General features: G+C 48.3%; 1 protein-coding gene across 1 annotated transcript; it reads right to left on the bottom strand.

Moving 5' to 3' along the window:
• LOC140120792 (uncharacterized) lies at positions 1-20,541 on the bottom strand. Its single transcript, XM_072139735.1, has 5 exons — positions 20,460-20,541; positions 20,082-20,203; positions 19,083-19,942; positions 17,535-18,851; positions 1-2,372 (listed from the first exon to the last, which is right to left on the bottom strand). Exons 3-5 carry the CDS (start codon positions 19,114-19,116, stop codon positions 1,294-1,296), a joined length of 2,430 nt encoding a protein of 809 aa, XP_071995836.1. The 5' UTR covers positions 19,117-19,942; positions 20,082-20,203; positions 20,460-20,541; the 3' UTR covers positions 1-1,293.
• Between the last annotated feature and the right edge of the window lie 6,235 nt (positions 20,542-26,776).

Here is a 26,776-nt window from a genome sequence, read left to right as displayed (position 1 = left end):
TTTACACTACATGGCAGCAATCTGCATGCATTTTACACTACATGGCGGCACCCTGTATGCATTTTATACTACATGGCGGCACACTGTATCTGTTTTATACTACATGGTGGCACGCTGTATCTATTTTCTACGCTGTATCTTATATATTACATATATGGGGGAGTCTCTTTATGACTTGCCTCGGGCAACATAAAGGCTTGGTTCACCCCTGAGGACACCCCACACCCCTTCATCTGTCATCACTCCTTCTCGGTCCTCAGTGCCACCACCTGTCGCTGGACTTTTTGTAGTTTTTGGCCCCTCCACCCCGGTGATCATTCACCCTCTACTAGTTGCTTTTATGCCCCCCTCTTTACACCCCACTCAGATGGTGAATGTGGTGGCACTGGTGGATGATACTAGGTCTGAGTCAAACAGGCCTCATTCAGTTAGACTGGACTCCTAGTTATCTTCCTCCCCCTGAGATGTCCTCTGGTGGTTCTTGCAGAGTATTATTGTTCCAGGACTGGTGTTAAGTGAAAGGAGATTCAGGTGTAGCAGGTCATCGTGGTGGAGGTCCATCCAACTCATCGGTGAAGGTTGGACATCAATGCTGTGGACAGCTTATGCAGAACCAGAGAAGGCTTTTCAACAGGAGTGGCCCTGGATTTACTCCTGTGGTCCAGTTTTGACGCCAACTTCACTTGGGTGCATTAACTTTGGATAGGCAGATGCATGGGGGAGCGGGGAGGATACTGATGTGGATGCAAATTTTGTGGCTTCCCTTAAGGCATGTGCTGGTATTCCTTCCCGCACTGAGCCCAGGGGAAAAATCAGGGCAAGCAGGACAAGACGCTTTGTGTGGTATCGGACCGTCCTGAGGATAGGAAGCCCCTGACTGGCAAATCTATCAATAACACTGAAAACCTAGAGGTTTTCATATGATCCTGGATATTTTTGAGCTGCTGATTTCAAAAATCGCTTCCATTTCTCTCTAGCTGCTCTGGTTTATGAGATGTTGAGCCTTTCCATCAAGAAATAAGTAAATGGAAGGACAATGGAATAAACATCTCATCACTGATCATAGCTTAGTGCGGAGTTTCTTATTCCCTCTCTTACTCTACAATAATCTGAATAAGGAAACACATATAAATAAATGTGATGTTCTGTTTGGTTACAACCAGAAGACGAGCACCACAAAATACCTGCATGTTTTTATTTTCATTTTTAACTTAAAAAAAACATTTCCCACATTCTGAAAATACATTTAGAATTTTTCTCCTGTGTGAATTCTCTCCTGTGCACAAATCAATTTCAGGTTAACACACTTCCCACATTCACAACATGAAAGGGGGCCTGACCCTGAGGGATCGGTATGAGGTCTAACACAACCGGATTTTGGGGGATGTGATTTCCCACATTCGGAACAAAAATTAATGACGCATTTGCTGTGTGAATTCTCTCATGTACAACAGGTCGTGATTTTACAGCAAAAGGTTTCTCAGCCGGAGGACATGAAACCACTTTCAGATGAGTCTTCTGGTGTCTAACAAGATCTGATTTTATGATAAACCTCTTGTCACAATCAGGACATGGAAATGGCTTCTCCCCTGTGTGAATTCTTATATGTCTAGCGAGATGTGACTGCACATTAAAACATTTCCCACATTCTGGACATGGAAATGGTTTCTCCCCTGTGTGAATTCTCAGATGGGTAACAAGATCTTGTTTCCTTGTAAAACTTTTGTAACATTCGGAACATGTGAACGGCCTTTCCGATGAATGAATTTTCTTATGGATATCGAGCTCCGTTTTATTTCTAAAACATTTTCCACATTCTGAACAGGGAAACGGCTTCACCCCTGTGTGTGCTCCCAGATGTCTCATAAGCCCCGAACTGTGGATGAAACTTTTCTCACATTCTGGACATGAGTGCGGCTTCTTCCCGGAGTGGATTTTTTGATGTGAGTTTAGTGATGCTTTTGAAGGAAAACATTTGTTACAATCTAAACATGGGTAAGGCATCTCCCCGGTGTGTGTTTCTTTATGTACACTCAACGATGATTTTGAAGCAAAACATTTGTTACATTCTGAACATGAGAATGGCTTCTCTCCTGTGTGAGTTCTCTCATGTCTAATAAGATCCGACTTGTGGACAAAACTTTTCTTACATTCTGAACATGAGTGCGGCTTCTTCCCTGTGTGATGTTTTTTATGCATATATAGTGACGCTTTTGAAGCATAAGATTTGTCACATTCTGAACACGGAAATAGCTTTAGCCGATTGCGCACTCTACGATTTTCACCTTTAGTTTTACTTTGAAATATCTTTTGTGATGGATCTGAAGACTGGACACGCGTCATTCGTCCCTCCAATCGCCCGGCGCCATCACCTGCCAAATATAACACTGATTAGAATTATTTTAATATGATATTATATTCTGGCAGAATGTCCAGACACTTAGGAAAGAATGTGTCAAACTTCAATTTAAATAAAGTTTAAATGTAAAAATTCCAAATTTCAACAATCTTTGTCAGTCTTTGGGAATACATCAGAGTAATTTCCCCCCCTGGTTCCAATCCAGCAGTTCCATCCAATATTCATTCTGTACTGACAGATAATGATCAGACGTGTGGATATAATCTATTACCTGGTGATGTGAGGGGCTGGTGGTCCTCCATCATGACCTCCTTGTACAGGTCCTTGTGTCCTTCTACATACTCCCACTCCTCCATGGAGAAATAGACAGCCACATCCTGACATCTTATAGGAACCTGACACACACAATGACACAGTCATCCCCCGGACCCCTCCCTTGTGTTATTATATCATGTCCCAGCATTCCCGGCAGCGCTCACCTCTCCGCTCAGCAGCTCAGTGATCCTGGAGGTAAGTTCTAGGATCTTCTGCTTATTGATGTTCTCATGTTGAGGTCTACAAGTCGTCTTCATTACTGTGTAATCCTGATTATGGAGACACAGATGGGACACGGGGATAAGAATGAGGTCATGTGACATCAGAGCTGTGCATTATGGGACATTTCTAGAAAACTGGGAGATATTGGGGTCACTGAGTGCAGATAAGAAGGATGTGACCTCTCACCTCTCCTGTGACCTGGTGGAGGATCTCTAGGGTGAGGTCACAGATCATCTTCGCCATCTTCTCCCTGTTCCTCTCCATCCGGGACGAGTCACTCAGGAAAATCCATCTGGTAGGAACCGAAACTGAAAGAAGATGGAAAAACCCTCAAACCCCCAGAAATGTGAGAGAAATGAGGAGAAGCTGAGGGAATATTCTGTGGAGACGAGGGATTTGTGTAACGTGTGAGGGGATGAGGAGCAGCAGAGGCTTCTCTCAGGCTCATGGTGTATAATAAGTGTCTGGTAATATGAGGAGGATGTGAGGTGAGACATGGAGCCGGCGTGGGGTGAGGTACAGAGCGGCGCTGCCTCTCTCCGCTATATCATCTCCTCTATAGATAATAACCGCACAGTGTAACTTACCCCCAGCTGCAGAGCCGCTTATATACAGGACCTGCAGTGATGTCACCTCATCATGTGATCATGTGTGGGAGGAGCCCAGGGATCACATGGTGCTGGGTGTGGGCGGAGCTCAGTTTGTTGCAGGCTCTGCTGTGCTGGAGAAGCTGAAGAGTCTCTGTAATATTGTTCACAGACTTGTGTATGGCTCCTTGTACATGTGTCACTGACCACTGTAATGACTGCCATCACATGCACGGGAAATTCATAGCCACGTTCATGAGTGCATAGAAGAAAATGAGGACGTGTGCTGGATGTGGAGAGTCCGACTATAACACGTCGTGTTACTGATGACATCTCCATTCTGGGTAATCCGTCCCCTGACCGGTGTGTCAAGAAAAAAGTTTTGTAAGGAACCAACTCAATAATACACAAGAGAACTGAGGAAAGTCATTAGAGGGTCCTACAGATTCTGCAAACTTTCTGGACTTAATCCCCGAGAGTCCCAAAACATGCAGATGAACTTTACATCTTATTTCTCACACAGAGCACAGTCTCCAGGGAGACAGAATGTTTTTACTAATAGTCCTGAGAAGAAGACGCCGATGGCTCCTCAGTGAGGCCAAAACATAAGATAAGCAGGTGCTAAAGCAAAAATATAGGACAAGAGTCAAGGACAGAACTGTCTCTCAGCAGATTCAAACAAAATGATCTTTGAGATGAATAGACATTTTACAAAATGGCTGACAGTGGTCAGCATGACCCCCGGACTTAAGACAAAATGGCGTATGATTGGTTCAGTATGGTGTCTTGTAAAGAAATATATCTCTCACAGTGACCAATCACAGCTAACCCTCAACTATCACTAGGAAAAAGTGCGAGAAAAATGTACCTAGAAATTTACCTCACAAAACACAATTAACATAAAGTAAAATAAAGTGTATCTGACTGTGGGTATAAAAATCCACCTCTTGAACGTGTACGTAGAGTCCTCCATAACAAACAAAGAGAAACCCTGAGTATGGTGATGGTGGAACCTCCTCTCCTCTAGGTGTAGAGGATGCCCCCTGTCTATGGTGATGGTAGAACCTCCTCTCCTCTAGGTGTAGAGGATGCTCCCTGTCTATGGTGATGGTAGAACCTCCTCTCCTCTAGGTGTAGAGGATATCCCCTGTCTATGGTGATGGTAGAACCTCCTCTCCTCTAGGTGTAGAGGATGCCCCTGTCTATGGTGATGGTAGAACCTCCTCTCCTCTAGGTGTAGAGGATGCCCCCTGTCTATGGTGATGGTAGAACCTCCTCTCCTCTAGGTGTAGAAGATGCCCCCTGTCTATGGTGATGGTAGAACCTCCTCTCCTCTAGATGTAGAGGATGCCCCCTGACTATGGTAATGGTAGAACCTCCTCTCCTCTAGGTGTAGAGGATGCCACCTGTCTATGGTGATGGCAGAACCTCCTCTCCTCTAGGTGTAGAGGATGCCCCCTGTCTATGGTGATGGTAGAACCTCCTCTCCTCTAGGTTTAGAAGATGCCCCCTGTCTATGGTGATGGTAGAACCTCCTCTCCTCTAGGTGTAGAGGATGCCACCTGTCTATGGTAATGGTAGAACCTCCTCTCCTCTAGGTGTAGAGGATGCCACCTGTCTATGGTGATGGTAGAACCTCCTCTAGGTGTAGAGGATGCCCCCTGTCTATGGCGATGGTAGAACCTCCTCTCCTCTAGGTGTAGAGGATGCCCCCGAAGTATGGCAATGGTAGAGCCACTTCTCATTTAGGCATAGAGGATGTCCTCTGTCTAATGTTTTTACGGTAGAACTACTTCTCCTCTAGGTGTAGAGGATGCCCCCTGTCTATGGTGATGGTAGAACCTCCTCTCCTCTAGGTGTAGAGGATGCCCCCTGTCTATGGTGATGGTAGAACCTCCACTCCTCTAGGTGTAGAGGATGCCCCCTGTCTATGGTGATGGTAGAACCTCCTCTCCTCTAGGTGTAGAGGATGTCCCCTGTCTATAGTGATGGTAGTACCTCCTCTCCTCTAGGTGTAGAGGATGCCTCCTGTCTATGGTGATGGTAGAACCTCCTCTCCTCTAGGTGTAGAGGATGCCTCCTGTCTATGGTGATGATAGAACCTCCTCTCCTCTAGGTGTAGAGGACGCCTCCTGTCTATGGTGATGGTAGAACCTCCTCTCCTTTAGGTGTAGAGGATGCCCCTGTCTATGGTGATGGTAGAACCGCCTCTCCTCTAGGTGTAGAGGATGCCCCCTGTCTATGGTGATGGTAGAACCTCCTCTCCTCTAGGTGTAGAGGATGCCCCCTGTCTATTGTGATGGTAGAACCGCCTCTCCTCTAGGTGTAGAGGATGCCTCCTGTCTATGGTGATGGTAGAACCTCCTCCCCCCAAGGTGTAGAGGATGCCCCCTGTCTATGGTGATGGTAGAACCTCCTCTCCTCTAGGTGTAGAGGATGCCCCCTGTCTATGGTGATGGTAGACCCTCCTCTCCTCTAGGTGTAGAGGATGCCCCCTGTCTATGGTGATGGTAGAACCACCTATCCTCTAGGTGTAAAGGATGCCTTCGATGTATGGCAATGGTAGAGCCACTTCTCATTTAGTTGTAAAAGATATCCTCTGTCTATTGTTTTTAAGGTAGAACCGATTCTCCTCTAGGTGTGCATCTCTTTGTGATGCATAGAGAGATGCAGCAGATGAATAGTAGTTCTCCCTGGGGCACTCCCGATGGGTGTGTGAGAGGATCCCTGGCTGATGGTAGATAGGAGCTTCTTGTTTTTATGCAGCTTTGGGGCAGATATCACAAGGAGACAAGCAATGTCAACCATAAACTCACAGTTACTTTATTTCCTGAATTTGAACTTAAATGTAGGCAACAGGTCATGGTAACCATTCCACTGGTCCAGCACCATGGTTGGATCTATCTGTCAACGTAATGCTCACAGCCTGATTTAGGTAGCTTCAGGCTGGAGAGATCGATGGCTGATTCAGCAGCAGGGTTTAGGAAAGCTCTGGTATCCCTCTGGGCTGCGGGCCTTATCTGTAGGCCATGTGTCTGGATTGCAGGTCTTAGATACATGTGCTTTGTACTCTTAGATCTCTCCGGCACTTTCCAGCCACCAGAGGTTTTTATGAACTTTCCTTGGGAGTGGTCAGTTCAGCGATTATCCAATCAGGACCTTTGTACAATTAGTTATTAACATTAGAGCTCATTGGTTTCCTCCCACACCCCAAAACATACTGGTAGGTTGATTAGATTGTGAGCCCCATTGGGGACAGGGACCGATTTGGCAAAAACTCTGTGTAGCGTTGCGGAATCTGTGTGCGCTATATACATAAAGGAATTATTATTATTATTATAAAGTACATGTTCTTAAAGGCACCTTCCTATTGAACCACAAAAACTGCTGCATTACTTGGCCATACTTTTTCCACATCTTGAGGACATTCCAACTGAATAAATTCTGTTACATAACCAGGTAAGGTTCACCAAACAAACACCTCCTCCATACAGTGGAACCTGGCCCCTAGTATGATACAATTACAATAGAAGGATGAATAATGCCCAAGCTGTCTAATGACCCTGAACAGATGAAGATAAATCTGCCATAACAATCATAGTGCAGCTATAGGATAAATGGGTAAGTATACATTACGAGTCAGTGGTCAGCAGGTAGGCATCAGTACAATAAGTCAACAGGGCGGCTCAGCAGTAGTGGAGGACGTGGAGCACTCCCCACGCGTTCCGTCTCCCAAGTGGAGACTTCCTCAGGGGTGCAGTCCAAGTGCGCACTAGGTTGCTTCTTCCTACCTACACATGCGCTGTCCTGCTAGTGCCTTTAAACCACAGGGCATTCACTGATCCCCTTTGGCCTCATCCAAAGCTATATTTAGCTATGGATGCAGCAGCCAACACTGTTGTGTCCTCAGAGGACACCCCTTCATCTGCCATCACTCCTTCTCGGTCCTCAGTGCCACCCCCTGTTGCTGGATTTTTTGTAGTTTTTGGCCCCTCTGTCCCGGTGATTGTTCACCCTCCACTAGTTGCTTTTATTCCCCCCTCTCTACACTCCACTCAGATGGTGAATGTGGTGGCACTGGTGGACAATGCTATATCTGAGTCAAACAGGCCTCATTCAGTTAGACTGGACTCCTAGTTATCTTCCTCCCCCTGAGATGTCCTTTGGTGGTTCTTGCAGAGCATTATTGTTCCAGGACTGGTGTTAAGTCAAAGGAAATTCAGGTGTAGCAGGCAATCGTGGTGGAGGTCCATCCAACTCATCGGTGAAGTTTGGACATCAATGCTGTGAAAAGCTTTTGCAGAACCAGTGTAGGTTTTTTAAGAGGAGTGGCCCAGTTTTGATGCCAACATCAATTGGGTGCCCCAACTTTGGCAATGCAGGTGCATGGGGGAGCGGGGTGGATATGCAACATCCCCCACTGGGGCCTAGCCCTTTGAGGTGAGGCCTGGAGACAGCCGGGGCCCGCGGTACCGGAGTGGCTGGCGGTGGCGGCCTAAGCACGCTATTGTCACGGTGCTTGGTACGGGGGAACCGAGGGCTGTCCTACAGCCTGGCAGGTCTCCAGCAGGGTGGTGTTGGCAAGAAAAGATGGGGGAGAGGCGGCTATAGCGGATCTCCCTGGGGCAACCCCTTAATGTCCCGGGTGTGAGTCTCTGTGTGGTGGACAGGGTGCCGGTGACCAGACGGAGACAGAAGTTGAAGAAAACAACTTACAGTTCTTTATTTGAACCGGCAGGAACCGCAGCAACGTGCCTTTAACAGGTAGATGGAGTGCTGAGATGCTTTTGGAGGAAGCCTCAGGAGATAGTTCACCAGCCTGGATGTAGAGGGCAGGCTGGGAGGCAGCTGTGTCCTGGTAGGAAGCTTCAGCTTGTTCGGTAGGGCTTCAGGTATCACCTTTAAAGGTAAGATGATACCCCTTTTCCTCACTACACTAACTCTAGTCTTAGACTCCACTCTTCAGAGGCAGGGGCTAGGCTCTTCCTGCTCTGGTATGGGCTAGACAGAGATTACTCACTCACTCACTGATCTCTAGGATTCTCCTACAACAGAATCTCTCTGAAAAGATCTCCTCTCCTCTTCTCATCTGGGAGAGACTTCTCTGAGATCTGAGACCTACTAGAATTCCATACTAGAATAATCTCCAGAACATTCCTGGCCAGGGGTTTTATTACCTCCCTTTGGTCAGGTGGTGGCTGCTCCTCCAATCACATCTCAGCTTACAAAGGGACAGGATGTAACACAAGACATTGGATAATAGCACCTTGCATCATACAAAACACTTAACTCCTGCCTTGCCAGGCAGGATTCACCACTGCAATACCCCTATGTCCAATCAGGACCATGTAGTGTAATGTGATTACATGCAGTTGGGACGTATTCGCAAACACTCCCTCGCCATTGCATCGGCGAGGGTGTTGCATACCCCGGGGGCAAATGAAAGAGCCGCCCTCGGCTCGACTACAGATGGCTTGAGGGGGCAGAGGTGGATAAGGGCACTTCTGGGAAGTGCAGGCTATGTGAGGTGTAGGGACAAACTGCCCATGGTCCTGGAGACAGGCACCTTGGTTGGTGTCGGATTAAGACAAAAACATGTAGCTGTATGACAGTTGGTCGCTGACGCCATTAAACCGAACTGTACAGTAGGAAAGGTGTGGTGTCATGTCCTGTAATCCACTCCTTGCACCAAGGCCTGTATATTTGTTATATCAACGCTTCTTCCCTGGCGGCAATTATATAATGTGTATATGCATTGCGTTAGCATATGCGACACGAGTACCTCCTGACTGGCATCCTTACCCATGTATGGGTGGCATCCAGGTGTTAACTCTGTAACACCCCCGGTCCCCTAAAGACCCGCAGTTTACGGACTACCCCCATGTGCAAACCTCGGTTTGGGGGATAAGGTAGCGGTCAGTGTTTTACAAAAAGACGGTCCGACACAGCCACACTACAACCTGTAAAGCCTATGAAAGGGTTAATGCAGACTACTGGCAGATATGACAGTGTGCAAACAGGTGGTAAATTCACATTGGCTTAGGAGCCCAATGGGTACACATCTTGAACGTTACAAACGTTACAGAGGTAGATAGGCTACTCAGGGTAGCACGATAGTAAAAGTCTCTTTTCCTGCAAAGAAAAGGCATGGAAGTGCAAACATAATGTCTGTACCTAAAAGGAAAGGCATTAAGTGCAAAATAATAATAAATTACATGGCAACTTTCCCCTGGTAGTATCTGGCAAAAGTCTCACAGAAGGTCTCTAATGACAAAGTCCATCTTCTGGGTACAGCCCTTGAGGTGGGGAAAAGTGCACTAAAGAAACAAAGGGTCTCCTCTTTGTGTAGAGGGACAGAGTCCTTTGGGTAGGAATCTCTGCTGTGGCAGAGGAAGAGGTGCTATCATAGCACAGGACAGTAATCAGTTCAAGGTATGTCTCTTGACTGAGATAAATAGGGATGAGAGTCTCAGGAAAGTCTCTGGCTCTTTGGGGTAAGGACAGAAATAAATACACAATATGTACATAGTACAGTACCTGAAGTGGACTACAGCCCTTCAGGGGTTACTCTGCATCTTCTTCGGTGGTAAGCACTTCGGTGTCAGAAAAGCGTACCTGCCTCCTCCTTCTGTGTGACACCAGCTGATACTCCTGCAGGTACGCAGGAGCTTTACCTTTTGTCTCCCTTTGAGACCTCAGCAGTTCCGGCTGGGAGAAGATAACAATCTCCTCATCGTCCTCCTCTGATTCAGGCGCTGGAGTCGGAGTCTCAGCTGACTCTGATTTTTCAGGGGTTGCAGACAGTGGAGCCGGATCATCCTCCACAGGCAACAGTATTGGAGACTGCGGTGGGGATGATGGTCTCTCTGAAGTACCTCTTACTGGAGTGGAAACAAAACAGAATTGAGGCACAGTCACAAGTTCCAAGAAACTGGGGGTAGGCGAACACAGGGAGGTCTGTAAGTTGGGGGTCGAGGTGAGAGGTGTCGACATAGGGGCAAAAGGACGAAGACATCTCTTCAGCCGGTTCCTATGTACCCGGAGTGGTGGACGGTCTCCTCTTGAAATCTCGTAGACTTCAGGGGAGAGACTGTCCCTAACTAGGTATGGCTCACGCTCCCAACGCCCATCTAGCTTACTGGTGGGATGGTTGTTGCGCAGCCACACTCGATCTCCTGGGGGATCTCCTCTGGTGTTCGTGAACCCAGTCAGTCTGGGGGAGTAAAGACTGGGAATCAGGGGACTCCATGTCCCAGGTCATATCCGCAGGGAGATGGCCGTGCCTCCCGAACATCAGATAATACGGGGTGTATCCTGTGGAGCAATGAGTGGTATTGTTGTACAGGTACACTAATTCGGGCAACAGTTTTGGCCAGTCAGCCCTTTTTGCAGGGGTCAGAGTCCTCAGCATATTGATTAGAGTCTGATTCATCTTTTCGCAAAGCCCGTTGCCTTGGGGATGATAGGCTGTGGTCCTCAGCTTCTTGCAGCCATATAGAGTGCACAGCTCCTGGAAGACTTGGGACTCAAATGCTGTTCCTTGGTCTGTAAGGATCTGGTCCGGACAGCCATAGGGGAGGATGAAGCTCTTCCACAGGGCCGCTGCGGTAGTCCTTGTAGACAGATCTCTGACAGGTACTGCAACCACAAATTTGGTATAGTGGTCGATGATCGTAAGAGCATAACTGTGACCGGATCTGCTGGGCTCCAACTTCACGTGGTCCAATGTCAGGATCTCCAAGGGCCGTTGGCTCACAATGGGACGTAGAGGGGCCCTTTGATTGTGTCGCTCTCCTCGAGCGATGGCGCAGGCTGGGCATTCTCGACACCAGGCTTCAATGTCGGACTTCATGTTGACCCAGAAGAATCGCCTTCGGAGGGTGGCTTCAGTCTTCTGAGCGCCAAAGTGTCCGGACTGGTCATGGTACATTTCCAGTACTATCTTGGCATCCCTCCTGGGAATCACAATCTGGTATAGCCGGTCATAAGTGATAGGGTCCAGAGTTCTTCTCTTTAGCAGACCCTGGTGCATGCTCAGAGTCTTTCTCTGGCGCCACAATTGAGACAGTTCTCCATCTGCTCTTCTGCGCCGGATTCTTTCAGGCACTCGCCCACTAGAGAGATAGTCCATTACTTCTCCTATGGCACGGCTATCAGCCTGAAGACTCATCCAGAGGTCCTTTTCCGCAGGGGGCTCTGACTCTTCTTGAGGAGTAGCTGGCGCTGTCGGTAGGGAGTAAACTTGTCGCACAAACCGGGCATAGAATGCTGGCATCTCGACATCTTCCCACTGAGCATCCGTGGAGGGTCCCTCCCACTGGTCAGGGAGACGGGACAGAGCGTCGGCATTGTCGTTGGTCTTACCAGCCCGGTACTTGATGGTAAAGTTGAAATTGGCAAGTCTGGAGGCCCACCGTTGTTCCAGTGCTCCAAGACGTGCGGTGTTTAGATGCGCCAAAGGATTATTGTCTGTGAAGACAGTGAAAGATGATGCAGCTAGGTAGTCCTTGAACTTTTCGGTCACGGCCCAAACTAACGCCAGAAACTCCAACTTGAAGAAACTGTAGTTCTGGTCATTTTGCTCCGGTTCTCGGAGGGAACGGCTGGCGTAGGCTATGACCCTTTCAGTTCCGTTTTGGAGCTGGGATAATACCGCCCCTAGGCCTTGCTTGCTGGCATCAGTGTATAGGGTGAAAGGCAGACTGTAGTCTGGATATCCCAACACCGGAGGCTCAGTCAACCGTTGCTTGAGCATCTGGAAGGCAGCTTCTCGTTCGGCCGTCCACTCAATGGATACTCGGGAACGTTGGCTCTCTTTTGGCAGGCCCCTTAGAAGCTCTTGCAGGGGATCTGCCAGCTGGGCAAACTTCGGGATGAAACGCCTGTAATAACTGGCAAATCCCAGGAAGCTTTTGATGTCCCGTACGGTTGATGGGGTAGGCCAGTCGTGGACAGCTGCAATCTTTTCTGGATCTGGCTCAATTCCATGAGCGCTCACCACATGTCCCAGGTACTTGACGCTAGGTTGTAGCAGGTGGCACTTGGATGGCTTGACCTTCAACCCATGTTGGGTCAGGATTTGGAAGACTTCAGCCAGATGGTGGAGGTGGTCTTCATAAGTCTTGGAGTAGATGATGATGTCGTCCAAATATAGCAGGACAGTCTCGAAGTTGCGATGACCCAAACATCTCTCCATCAGCCGTTGAAATGTGCCTGGGGCGTTGCATAGCCCGAACGGCATGTTGTTGAACTCGAACAGGCCCATTGGGGTGGTGAAAGCCGTCTTCTCTCTGTCTTCCGGCGCCATGGCCACTTGCCAGTAGCCACTGGTCAGGTCCAGGGTAGAGAAGTAGGCAGCTGACCCTAGGGCTGCGAGGGATTCCTCGATTCGAGGCAGAGGATAGGCGTCCTTGTGGGTGATATTGTTGATCTTCCTATAGTCAACACAGAATCGAAGGGTTCCATCCTTCTTCTTCACAAGGACCAGCGGGGCAGCCCATGGGCTGTGACTCTCCCGGATAACGTTGGCTGTCTTCATCTCTTGTACCAGCTTCTTCACCTCTTGGTAGCGGGCTGGAGGTATGGGCCGGTATCGTTCCTTGATAGGAGGATGAGAGCCAGTAGGGATGGTGTGTTGGATCAGAGTAGTCTTCCCAAAATCCAGGACACCTTGTACTTGGTCTGCAGGAGTAAAATCGTTGTCTCCAATATTGAGCTCAAGCCACCAGGATTGCTCGGCAGGCTCACCTTCAGCACTTTGCTTCAGTTCCAACTGTTGGGAGGCAGACAGAGAGGTTTCCACCAAGTCTTCAGGTTGGACGCTGAAGAGAGTGGCTACGGCTTGGTACTTTCTCAGATCCACTGGGGAGTCTCCCACATTTAGTAATCGAATGGGTACTTGTCCTCGGGACACAGTGACTAGGCTCCTGGCGGCTAGAATGGGCAGGTCTTCATCAGCTGGTAGAGGTTCTACTATCGCCTGGTAGTCTTGACCTTGGACGCCCATGCAGGCTCGACACCATACTAACGTCTCAGTCCCAGGTTGAAGGCGGACAGGTTGGGGATCCTTGATCCGGGCTCTGCAGATTTCTCCATTAGGGCCAGCAAACTTCTGTTGCGCCGCTAGAACCTGCATAGTCTCCTGAATTACCTTCCGGGAACCATTGGGCACTGTTGGCAGGGAGTCATGGAGAGCCTTCAGCACTTCAGGGTAGCAGTTGCGGAGGACATTAGTACCCAGTACCAGGGAGAAGTTACCGTTTTCGGGCACTCGTGTCACCACTACGCCCTGTCTGGTTAACTCAGTGTCTCCAATGGTTAGCGTGGGTTCCCAGTAGCCGCGGATGGGTACGGGTTTTTCGTTCGTAGCAATAATGTTCAAGTAAGCCTTTGGAGGCTGGACTAAGGATGCCCCTCCTCGGCATTTCTCGAAGGCAGCACTCCGGAGGGTGGTCACTTGAGAGCCGGTATCAATTAAGGCCGGTAGGGTAACTCCGTTGATGGTTACATGAACCATGGGGCGAGTCCCCACGAACCTGGGCATCCAGTTAGCATCTCGGGGACTTACAAGTTCTTCCCTTGGAGGTCGTCCCTTAGCTCCAAGGGTTTGTCGTTTAACTGACGACAGTCATTCTCTTCATGCCCATATTTATGGCAGTAGCTGCACCGCTGGCGGGGTTTCTTCTGACTCCAGGTGCTTAACGACTTCGCTTCTTTTGGGCGCTGTTTAGTCGGAGATTCACGAGGAGTAGCTGACCGTACCGGGTTCTCTGGAGGTTTCCTCGTCATAGCGGAGACAGTTACTTCCAACTGGGTCAACCGATCGAGGATTTGATGCAGGGTGTCCGCCAGATTAGGGACCGGTCCTGTTATGCCAGTAACTTCCATAGCCGCAGGAGTAGGTGATGCTGACTGCATGGGATGGCAAGCGAGAGCAGATTCTTCCATTTCCAGGGATTCAGGCTCTTTCTGCGGCCCAGTAGGTGGTCGGTCTCCTAATATGTCAATGGCAATTTCCTTAAACTCAAGGAAAGAGGCCTGGGCATGTTGAGAAGAGATGATCTTTAGTTGACACCTTTGATTTCTATCAACAAGTCCATTAATAAATTGTTCCCTTAAGGTTTGATCAGAGGTTTCAGCGTCTTTGGGCTCAAGGCAGGTGATGGCCTTCCATGTCTCCTGTAGGGAGAGGGCAAAGTCTCGGAGGGACTCTTGGGGCTTCTGTCTTTTCCCGAAGAATTTCTGCTTCAACTCGGAGACAGTACACTTGTCAAAGGTGTTGCGTAGCCTATAAAGAATTTGGACCACATTCTGACACTGTTCTCGGGGCCAAGACTTGACTTCCCGGAGAGCGGGTCCTTTCAACTGCCCGATGAGGATGCCCACTTTCTGTTCCTCTGTGAACGGGAGCAAGGCGAAGGTGGCTAACAACTTGTCCCTGAATTCAGGGAGAGTATGTGCTTCTCCCTCGTAGTAGGGTAACCAGGGGGCCCCCAGATAGTAGGGCATAGTCAGAGGCATCATGGTGGGAGTCCCAGGGGCACTAGCTGTAGCAGGGCTGAAGGGACTCTCTGGAGGACTTAACATGCTACGGTACCCTGAGGAGGGACCAGGGGACGGGACTTGCGCCAGTCCCGTATCTTCGTCCTGGGCAGACATGACTGGCCTAGCTGAGGGAAGCCTGTAGGGTTACACAATGTCCGTTGCTAGGGGCGATGGCTAGACTGGGACGTGGGCACTTTAAGACACAGTCACTATTCCCTGGGAGGTGAGCCAATAACCTAGCATCGGAAACAATCTCTACCCCCCTTTAACTTCCCCAGCGGTACTCACTCAGGATCAGCCGCGGTGACAGGACAGCTCCGGTGCACGAAGGTCTCCGTTCCCGATGTCCGGCAGGCAGCAGGGCTCGGTGATGCTCAGCGGTGTTCTCCAGTCACAGGACACGTGCGCCGGAACTCCGGATGAGGCGCACACTGCTGGTAGGCTTCAGGCGCGGCCTGCGCCGAAATCCAAGATGGCCAATTAACCCTCTTCGTTGCCGGCCGCACATGCTCCAGCTCCTCCTCCACGGTAGTTCGCGCCACTCGCGCAGGGGGCGGAGCCTAGTGACGACTCTGGAGTTCCCGCCAGTGAGGATTTGGCGGGCTAGAAATACTTGCTGCGCCACACGCCTCTGAGGTAAATGCTTCAGGCGCAGCAGCGCAGGATGTAGCAGAGCTGGTACAGTTCTTGCAGGGATTAACCTCTTGAGTGCTGGAGCGGAGCTTGACAGCACGTGGCAGCAGTAATAAAGTTCAATGTAGAAACACACAAATACTTGGGCCTAAACCCGGATGGCAGCAGGGTTAGGCAGCACAGTCTTTTTAATAAAGGAAAGTCTTTAATGCCGTAATAAGGCACAGAAGTATCAATCCTGTTCGTGACGCCACTTGCAACATCCCCCACCGGGGCCTAGCCCTTTGAGGTGAGGCCTGGAGACAGCCGGGGCCCGTGGTACCGGAGTGGCTGGCGGTGGTGGCCTAAGCACGCTATTGTCACGGTGCTTGGTACGGGGGAACCGGAGGGCTGTCCTACAGCCTGGCAGGTCTCCAGCAGGGTGGTGTTGGCAAGAAAAGATGAGGGAGAGGCGGCTATAGCGGATCTCCCTGGGGCAACCCCTTAATGTCCCGGGTGTGAGTCTCTGTGTGGTGGACAGGGTGCCGGTGATGAAGGCAGCCGTATTAGCAGGGACCAGACGGAGACAGCAGTTGAAGAAAACAACTTACAGTTCTTTATTTGAACCGGCAGGAACCGCAGCAACGTGCCTTTAACAGGTAGATGGAGTGCTGAGATGCTTTTGGAGGAAGCCTCAGGAGATAGTTCACCAGCCTGGATGTAGAGGGCGGGCTGGGAGGCAGCTGTGTCCTGGTAGGAAGCTTCAGCTTGTTCGGTAGGGCTTCAGGTATCACCTTTAAAGGTAAGATGATACCCCTTTTCCTCACTACACTAACTCTAGTCTTAGACTCCACTCTTCAGAGGCAGGGGCTAGGCTCTTCCTGCTCTGGTATGGGCTAGACAGAGATTACTCACTCACTCACTGATCTCTAGGATTCTCCTACAACAGAATCTCTCTGAAAAGATCTCCTCTCCTCTTCTCATCTGGGAGAGACTTCTCTGAGATCTGAGACCTACTAGAATTCCATACTAGAATAATCTCCAGAACATTCCTGGCCAGGGGTTTTATTACCTCCCTTTGGTCAGGTGGTGGCTGCTCCTCCAATCACATCTCAGCTTACAAAGGGACAGGATGTAACACAAGACATTGGATAATAGCACCTTGCATCATACAAAACACTTAACTCCTGCCTTGCCAGGCAGGATTCACCACTGCAATACCCCTATGTCCTATCAGGACCATGTAGTGTAATGTGATTACATGCAGTTGCTACGTATTCGCAAACACTCCCTTGCCATTGCATCGGCGAGGGTGTTGCAGATACTAATGTGGATTAAAATTTTGTGGCTTCCCTTAAGGCATGTGCTGGTATTCCTTCTCGCACTACTTATTTAGTCTCTGAGCCCAGGGAAAAGATCAGGGCAAGCCGGACAAGAAGCGTTGTGTGGTATCGGAACGTCCTGAGGATAGGAAGCCCCTGGCTGGTAAAACTATGGATAACACAGAGTACCTGGAGTTTTTCATATGATCCTGGATATTTTTGAGCTGCTGATTTAAAACATTCCCTCCATTTCTCTCTAGCTGCTCTGGTTTATGAGATGTTGAGCCTTTCCATCAAGAAATAAGTAAATGGAAGGAATAAACATCTCATCACTGATCATAGTGTAGTGCAGAGTTTCTTATTCTCTCTCTTACTCTACAATAATCTGAATAAGGAAACACATGTAAATAATTGTGAGGTTCTGTTTAGTTACGACCAGAAGACGAGCGCCACAAAATACCTGCATGTTTTTATTTTCATTTTTAACTAAAAAAATTTCCCAAATTCTAAAAATACATTTATAATTTTTCTCCTGTGTGAATTCTCTCCTGTGCACAAATCAATTTCAGGGTAAAACACTTCCCACGTTCACAACATGAAAGGGGGCCTGACCCTGAGGGATCAGTATGAGGTCTAACACAACCGGATTTTGGGGGATGTGATTTCCCACATTCGGAACAAAAATTAATGTTGCATTTGCTGTGTGAATTCTCTCATGTGCAACAGGTCGTGAAGGTTTCTGAGCCGGAGGACATGAAACCACTTTCAGATGAGTCTTCTGGTGTCTAATAAGATCTGATTTTATAATAAACCTCTTGTCACAATCAGGACATGGAAATGGTCGCTCCCCTGTGTGAATTCTTATATGTCTAGCGAGATGTGACTGCACATTAAAACATTTCCCACATTCTAGACATGAAAATGGCTTTTGTCCTGTGTGAATTCTCTGATGGGTAAAAAGATCCGATTTCCTTTTGAAACGTTTCCCACATTCTCGACATGAAAATGGAGTCTCCCCTGTGTGAGTTCTCTGATGTGTAGTTACTTCGGTTTTCGTACTGAAACATTTTGCACATTCTGAACATTGAAACGGCTTCTCTCCTGTGTGAGTTCTCTGATGTGTAATTACTTTGCTTTTCGTTCTGAAACATTTCCCACAATCGGGACATGGAAATGGTTTCTCCCCTGTGTGAATTCTAAGATGAGCAACAAGATTTTGTTTCCATATAAAACTTTTGCAACATTCGGAACACGTGAACGGCCTTTCCGATGAATGAACTTTCTTATGGATATCGAGCTCCGTATTATTTCTAAAACATTTTCCACATTCTGAACAGGAAAACGGCTTCACCCCTGTGTGTGATCCCAGATGTCTTATAAGCCCCGAACTGTGGATGAAAATTTTCTCACATTCTGGACATGAGAGCGGCTTCTTCCCGGAATGGATTTTTTTATGTATATTTAGTGATGCTTTTGAAGGAAAACATTTGTTACAATCTACACACGAGTAAGGCATCTCACCGGTGTGTGTTTCCTTATGTATGATCATTGATGATTTTGAAGCAAAACATTTGTTACATTCTGAACATGAGAACGGCTTCTCTCCTGTGTGAGTTCTCTCATGTCTAGTTAGCTTCGACTTGTGGACAAAACTTTTCTTACATTCTGAACATGAGTGCGGCTTCTTCCCTGCGTGATATTTTTTATGTATATATAGTGAAGCTTTTGAAGCATAAGATTTGTCACATTCTGAACACGGAAATAGCTTTAGCCGATTGCGCACTCTATGATATTCACCCTTTGTGTGAGTTTTATTTTGATGTATCTTTTGTGATGGATCTGAAGACTGGACTCGTGTCCTTCGTCCCTCCAATCGCCCGGCGTCATCATCTGCCAAATATAACACTGATTAGAATTATTTTAATATAATTATTTTAATATAATAACTTTATATAACTTCTCCCCCCCCCCTGGTTCCAATGGAGCATCGGGGGGTAAGTGATGATTATTATATCACTGCCCCTGTATATTCCCTTTGCTGCAGTCAGGACGGGATTTGCAGTCAGGATATTCATTCTGTACTGACAGATAATGATCAGATGTGTGGATATAATCTATTACCTAGTGATGTGAGGGGCTGGTGGTCCTCCATCATGACCTCCTTGTAAAGGTCCTTGTGTCCTTCTACATACTCCCACTCCTCCACGGAGAAATAGACAGCCACATCCTGACATCTTATAGGAACCTGACACACACAATGACACAGTCATCCCCCGGACCCCTCCCTTGTGTTATTATATAATGTCCCAGCATTCCCGGCAGCGCTCACCTCTCCGCTCAGCAGCTCAGTGATCCTGGAGGTAAGTTCTAGGATCTTCTGCTCATGTATCAGTGAATGAGGTGGAGGCTGGGTGATGGGGCTCTGGGTCCATCCTCCTGATACACGGGGGGTCACACACTCACCAGACGACTTCTTCACTACTGTGTAATCCTGTGTATGGGGAGACACTGATCACTACATAGATCCTAAGAATCCTTCACTTCTCCAGTCATTTCCCTGTTGTATTCCTAGAGATAAGAGCCGTGTCCTGGGAGACTCTCACCTCTCCAGTTATCCAGTAGATGATCTCTAGGGTGAGGTCCAGGATCCGGGCAGCCATGGTTCTGTCCTTCTCCATCCCTGATGGGCAATTCTTCATAATGACCTCCTTGTACAGGTCCTTGTGTCCTTCTACATACTCCCACTCCTCCATGGAGAAATAGACAGCCACATCCTGACATCTTATAGGAACCTGACACACACAATGACACAGTCATCCCCCGGACCCCTCCCTTGTGTTATTATATAATGTCCCAGCATTCCCGGCAGCGCTCACCTCTCCGCTCAGCAGCTCAGTGATCCTGGAGGTAAGTTCTAGGATCTTCTGCTTATTGATGTTCTCATGTTGAGGTCTACAAGTCGTCTTCATTACTGTGTAGTCCTGATTATGGAGACACAGATGGGACATGGGGATAAGAATGAGGTCATGTGACATCAGAGCTGTGCATTATGGGACATTTCTAGAAGACTGGGAGATATTGTGGTCACTGAGTGCAGATAAGAAGGATGTGACCTCTCACCTCTCCTGTGACCTGGTAGAGGATCTCTAGGGTGAGGTCACAGATCATCTCCGCCATCTTGTCGCTGTTCCTCTCCATCCTGGATGAGTCATTCAGGAAAATCCATCTGGTTGGAACCGAAACTGAAAGAAGATGTAAAAACCCTCAAACCCCCAGAAATGTGATAGAAATGAGGAGAAGCTGAGGGAATATTCTGTGGAGACGAGGGATTTGTGTAACGTGTGAGGGGATGAGGAGCAGCAGAGGCTTCTCTCAGGCTCATGGTGTATAATAAGTGTCTGGTAATATGAGGTGGATGTGGGGTGAGGTACAGAGCGGCGCTGCCTCTCTCCGCTATATCATCTCCTCTATAGATAATAACCGCACAGTGTAACTTACCCCCAGCTGCAGAGCCGCTTATATACAGGACCTGCAGTGATGTCACCTCATCATGTGATCATGTGTGGGAGGAGTCCAGGGATCACATGGTGTGGGCGGAGCTCAGTGTGTTCCAGGCTCTGCTGTGCTGGAGAAGCTGAAGAGTCTCTGTAATATTGTTCACAGACTTGTGTACGGCTCCTTGTACATCGTCCTCTGTTTCCATCCTTTGTGTCTTCCGTGGGTGAGCTCTGCTCATGTGTCACTGACCACTGTAATTACTGCCATCACATGCACGGGAAATTCACAGCCGTGTGCATGAGCGCATAGAAGAAAATGAGGACGTGTGCTGGATGTGGAGAGTCGGACTATTACACGTTGTGTACAGAGAGACTAAATCTGTGTTACTGATGACGTCTCCTTTCCGAGGATAATCCGTCCCCTCACCGGTGTCACAAGAAAAAAAGTTTTATAAGGAACCAACTCAAAAATACACAAGAGAACTGAGGAAAGTCATTAGAGGGTCCTACAGATTCTGCAAACCTTCTGGACTTCACCCCTGAGAGTCCCAAAACATGCAGATGAACTTTACATCTTATTTCTCACACAGAGCACAGTCTCCAGGGAGACAGAATGTTTTTACTAATAGTCCTGAGAAGAAGACGCCGATGGCTCCTCAGTGAGGCGAAAACATAAGATAAGCAGGTGCTAAAGCAAAAATATAGGACAAGAGTCAATAACACCACTGTCTCTCAGCAGATTCAAACAAAATGATGTTTGAATCATGAGATGAATAGACATTTTACTAAATGTCTGACAGTGGTCAGCGTGAGCCCCAGACTTAAGACAAAATGGCGTATGATTGGTTCAACATGGCGTCTTGTAAAGAAATATATCTCTCACAGTGACCAATCACAGCTAACCTTCAACTATCACTAGGAAAAAGTGCGGGAAAAATTTACCTAGAAATTTACCTCACAAAACACAATTACCTCAACCTAAAGTAAAATAAAGTGTAGCTGACTGTGGGTTGTTAGGGATTTTTATGCAGGGCCCCAACAGCCCTCTTGACTTTTGTAAGGTGAGTCCTAATTAACCCTTTCATGATTGAACATAGAGACCAAGACATGTCAATCTCTTAGTCAAGATCTTCTCTCCCTTTAATAATCAAAATGCATAATATATAACAAACAGAAGAGTCATCAAAGGGGCGTGAATAGTATACTGCAAAGCTATTGGTCATCAGCAAATTCTGGGAAAAGAAAGTTAATTAATTGTGCTCAGTTCTCAGAGACCTTGTACACAGATATTGTTTATACTAAGAAGAAGATAAGTGGCTCCAGAATCATATTATTATGCAGCTTCGAGGACAGACTGGCTTCTCATTAAATGTCAAAGGGTATTAGCTGACAGGCCAGCAAACAGGTTACATAAAATGAAGTTTGAATCATGACATTAACTTGACAATGGTCAGGGAACATGGCCGCTGTATCTAAGATGGCGGACAGTAGTCAAGATGGCGTCCGAAACCAGTGCGACCTCCTTAACAATTCCCCCCTTTGAGCTTTGCTGGCCTGTAACTCCATCCTGAGCGACCTCCTCAAGCTCCAGGTACCCACAGGTAGGCTAAGCCCGTACCTGCTGGACTTGTTAACTCTTCACCAGATCCCCTGGAGGCTGGTCACTCAGGGGTTACAGGCCCGCACACTCAAATCACATCACTGAGTCCCCATAGTCCATAGGTTTGTAAACAGGCAGCATCATCCTCCGCTCCGGGCACTTCTCCTGTCGTGGTTCTTACCGCTTGGACGGACATCTGGGACATGGTGGACTTGATGAGGGGGACCACACAACGCGCAATAAGTGACAAGAGCAAAATCACAATCCCCAATATCACCCCCGCTTAAAGGAAACCCTTCCAATCCCCCAACCACAAAGTGAAGGACAAAGTGTCCACCCCAGAGTTTCTCTTGAGTTCCCTGGACAGTCCTTCAATCTCTTCACGAGCATGGGTAATGGATCCATAGGGGGCGATGTCATCTGGGATGTATATGCGACAAGCCACTCCCACCATCTTACAGACTCCTCCCTTCTCAGCAAGGGTCATGTCCAAAGCCATGCGGTTCTGGGAAGCATCTCCGATATAATTCACAAATCTCTGTTGATTACAATAAAAAAACAGTTACCCAACCAACATCTTTGCTCATAGCTCTCTGGGGAATAATGATCTGTCATGGGGAATACCTGTCCATATCTGATTGTGGGCCTTGTACTCATCTGGATCACTGTATCTATATAAACATTGTCATCTAGGTGCTTCTCTCTCAGACCTCCAGAATCCTTTGGGATTCTCTACCTTTTCTTATGTGTCTGATCAACCTTATCCCTGGGGATCACGAGGAAGGAATGCACAAATCTTATCACAGCACATTCACCTTCCCAGCCTCTAGGCCTGACCTGACTCTCCTATCCCCACAAATCCTGTACACATCAGACACTGCTAATACAGGGTTACCTGTGCTGTCAATGTTAAAGAAGGTCATTGTCTTGTTGCACCAACCGTAGGTAAAGTCTCCTACCCTGGGGGCATCCTGGTCAGCCCTCTAGTTACAGTGATAGTCATGGTTGGGTTGTCCCTGAGCATACAGTCAGTCAGAAGAGACCAGCTAGCAAGAAGAATAAGTAAGTTTGCAATAGAAAGCGTGGAAGCGTGCTGACTTCCCTCTAGCTTCAGACATGGCACCGGTCAGCAGGACTTGGAAAGGACCATCGTAGCGAGGCTCCAGACTCTCTCTTTGGTGTGTCTTCACCACCCGTAGTCTCCAGGCTTCAGGTTATGCGTCCTGAGGTCTCTGTCTGAATCTGAAAAAGGAATCAGAAACACTTTTGCGGACCTTTTCCAAGGCCTGGCTCAACTGTGTGGCATGTTCCACCTGGTTTCCTGCCATCAGCTATAGGGTCTGTGGGAAGTAGGGGCTTAGTCTGGGTGCACAGCCAAAAAAAAAAGTACTTAAAAGGGGGACAATCCCATCTTTCTGGTGGGTGTGGTCCTAACTGAATGATGGTCAGCAGGAAAGCACTCGCACTAACTTGGGAAGGGCAAGGGGTGTTCAGGGCCTGTTCTACACCCAGGAAGGACAAGGTTTCAGGTATTTACCTGTCCAGTGAAGTGAGTTCTGCGACCGGACTCTTTGGTCTCTGGAAGTCCAAACCTGCAGAAAAAATCTCACTCACCAACTTCTTTGCCTCAGCTCTGGCAGTAGCCTTGGTCATGGGAGAAGCTTCTGGCCACCCTGGAAAGAGATCAATGCACACAAGCACGTACTCCTACGTACCACTTTTTGGTAGCTGGATAAAATCCATCTGCAGTCTCTGGAAGGGATACAGCAGCTTGGGTGTCACCTTCTGTGGGGTCTTTACCACCTTACCCGGGTTGTGTCGGGCACAGACTATACAGGCTTTCACTAGTCTAGTGACAGGGGTAGTAATGCCCGGGGCAAACCACTGGTGGTTTATGAGCACTAGCATGGCCATTTGGAATATGTGTGTGTGTCCGTGGGCTACTTGACTTACTGTCAGGTGCAGGGCTCTGGGCAGGCGTACCCTCTCTCCCAGCATCCAGGTCTCATCGGCATCTGGGCTCCAGCTTTCCTCCACTCTTCCTTCACTTCTGATGACACTCGGGCCACCAGGGACTGGAACACCTGTGGATCAAACTTTTAGCTCAGAACTCACTGCTGAGGACAGTCTCTGGGCTCCATCTGTGCAGCTGCCTTCGCCATCCCGTCAGCCACATACTTGCCCTTGGCTTGTGGAGTTACCAAATTGTGTGTGCTTTTAGTTTTACTATCCCCACCTCTTATGGAAGTAAGAGAGCATCCATGAGCTCTTTAACCAGCGTGCCATGCTTAGAGGGGGTCCCTGCAGAGGTGAGGAAATCTCTAGCCTTCCATATGGGTTCATAGTCGTGTTTAGACCCCAGAACTATACCTTGAGTATAGATGTTCGCCCTTTTACCTTCCACCAGCTGTAGCGCTTCCCTGAGTGCCGTCACTTCACCTCCTGCGCTGACCTGTGTGGAGGGAGTGGTTCTGCTTGTACTACCTCATGTGCACCACTGACCACTGTATATCCAGTGTAGAACCGTCTGTCTTCTCCTGCAGACCTGGAGCCATCTATGAGAAAAAACTCAACATCTGCGTTACTCACCCTTCTCTCCCCCCTCTCTGAATCCTGAAAGACTGGCGATAGAATGAAGGATTCAGAGCTGTGCACCTTATCAGTGTATCCTGGGGCATCAGGAGTGCACACTGGAGTCTGAGCTGTCTGGCCTTGGCTCACATGCTTGGGCTGTACTTGGGTGAGGACACTGTGCAAGGTATGTGGGGTTTGCACTGTAACTGAGTGATCTAGGGTCTGGGATCAACTCACTGGCCTTGCTGAGCAGATTGCTGGCTGCAGCTACTGACACATGAGGGGCTCCCCTCACGACTGAGTTTAACCGGGCCTAATAGTGGGCCACTGGGGAGGCCACCACGTTCCTGGGCTAGGACACCTGTCTCCTAGATACTCCGTGCAAAATAAAATAAAATTTCTGGTTCAGTGGGATGTGCCTAGGGCCGGGGAAGACAGGATTTGCCAGCTTAGGGCTATGGAATGCATCAATTGCCTCCTGACTAAGGGCAAATGGGGAAGAGGCAATGCAGTCAGAAAGGGGCAGCATCAGGCTGTGGGCAGCAGACCTTATCCCAGTCCTGCAGGAGCTGGCCAGTGCTAGAATCATGTGAAGAGGCTTAGGGCCTCAGGGCAGGGGCACATTCTGGACTGCCAGCTTTCTTTCCTCTGTCAGGTATCTGCCTGTGGCTGAGAAGCAGTGGCCTAGGAAGACCACCTTCTCCTGGCAATACTGGAGTTTGTCTCTGGGAACCTTGCAACCCTTCTGGAACAGAAAACACATAAGGTCAATAAATGCATCTTGGCAAACAAAAACAGTAGGTCCTTCGCATACTGAAAAGGAGAACATCCATTAAGGGGCTAGTCTGCCAGTCTACTCCCTGTAGGGCCATGGGGTATTGGCTGGGTGAGTTTTACCCCCCCCCCCCTTGTGGGAATCTACATCAGATATACTGGAATACTGAACTGGTAAAGGCAAATAGGTACTGGTAATCTTCATGTAGGGGCACAGAGAGGAAAACATTTGCCAAATCAATAACAGTGAATAATATGTCACTCTCAGGGACTGCTGCCAGTTTGGGCTAGGGACCACTGGGCTTCCGTACACTCATTGGCAGCTTAGAGATCATGGACCATGCTACATGTATCCGGCTGTTCTTTCTGAGTCTTTTCTTGACGGGGAATGGGCTAAAATCATCATCGGGCTAGCAGGGGAGAGTTCTACAATGAAAGGCGATAACTCTGTTTGGGGGGGCTGTTCTCGCTGACATCCTTGTTCATAACCACCCCCCTTGTCTTGCCCTGTGGGGGCCGTCTCTGCCACTCACTACAGTAATGTCTCCTCCCCGCAACGCCCACTTGGGTTGGTCGGTTGAGACTTCCGGAGATGTTGTCAATCTCACTTTGGCGTGGTCTGTGAAACATCCTCGATTCCCTCTGTACGTCAATGTCCCTCCACCACATCTCCAGCCCAGTGTTCTATGCTACCTATAAAGTTCTGGCCAGACTCCAACGTCTCAATAAACTCCAGGTACACTTAAGATGGTTTTTAATCAAAAAGGAACAAAAGTCAGTCATAGGCTCTGTAATACAGTCGGGGGGCTCATTCTTGCTTAGTCTGTTCATGGGGTACACAGGAGGACACCACATCACACTGTATCCCTGTTCCACAACCAAATAAATTCCTTCATGTCTTTCTTAGATTGTCAGGGAGAAGTCTAAATGCAGCGATCTACCCCTCCCAAATGTAAATGTTCTCACTAGCCTGTAAACCACGAGATAACAGAACACAGATTCCAAGCAACTCAATATGGAGAAATTCAGTTTTCCGTGAGCATCAAGGTCACTGACAGACACAGCACATGTCAGTTCTTCACAAAACAAAACGCAGCTCCAACAGCCCCCACCCTTTTGTTAACCCCTTAAATGCCAGAAAGCAGGTGCCGGAGACATTGTAACACTTTTTATAGCAATTTTTCTCTAATTGTCGGGATCAATACATTTTAATAATACTCAAACAACCTCCCACACTCCAAGACCCCTAACAGATGCCCCAAGCATGGTCAGCTGCTATCCTACAAAGCCCCACAACAGCTTTTATGGTTGCCAACAGCAATCAACTTCCATCGACTTGAAGGGAATATAACTTAAAATGGCCGCCACTG

The sequence above is a fragment of the Engystomops pustulosus genome, chromosome 3, assembly GCF_040894005.1.
Source record: "Engystomops pustulosus chromosome 3, aEngPut4.maternal, whole genome shotgun sequence".
In the NCBI taxonomy this organism is placed as follows: domain Eukaryota; kingdom Metazoa; phylum Chordata; class Amphibia; order Anura; family Leptodactylidae; genus Engystomops; species Engystomops pustulosus.
The sequence above is the reverse complement of the archived record's forward strand: the minus strand, read 5'-3'. Positions and strand labels throughout refer to the sequence as shown.

Bases quoted from the DNA above. Each gene is read 5' to 3' on its own strand.
- LOC140120792 (XM_072139735.1), bottom strand. From the start codon at position 19,116: ATGATGGAGGACCACCAGCCCCTCACATCACTAG. The intron at 18,852-19,082 runs GTAATAGATTAT...TATATTTGGCAG, and splicing joins CCAGCCCCTCACATCACTAG to ATGATGACGCCGGGCGATTG. The intron at 2,373-17,534 runs TACCCTGAAATT...TATATTTGGCAG, and splicing joins TGTGAACGTGGGAAGTGTTT to GTGATGGCGCCGGGCGATTG.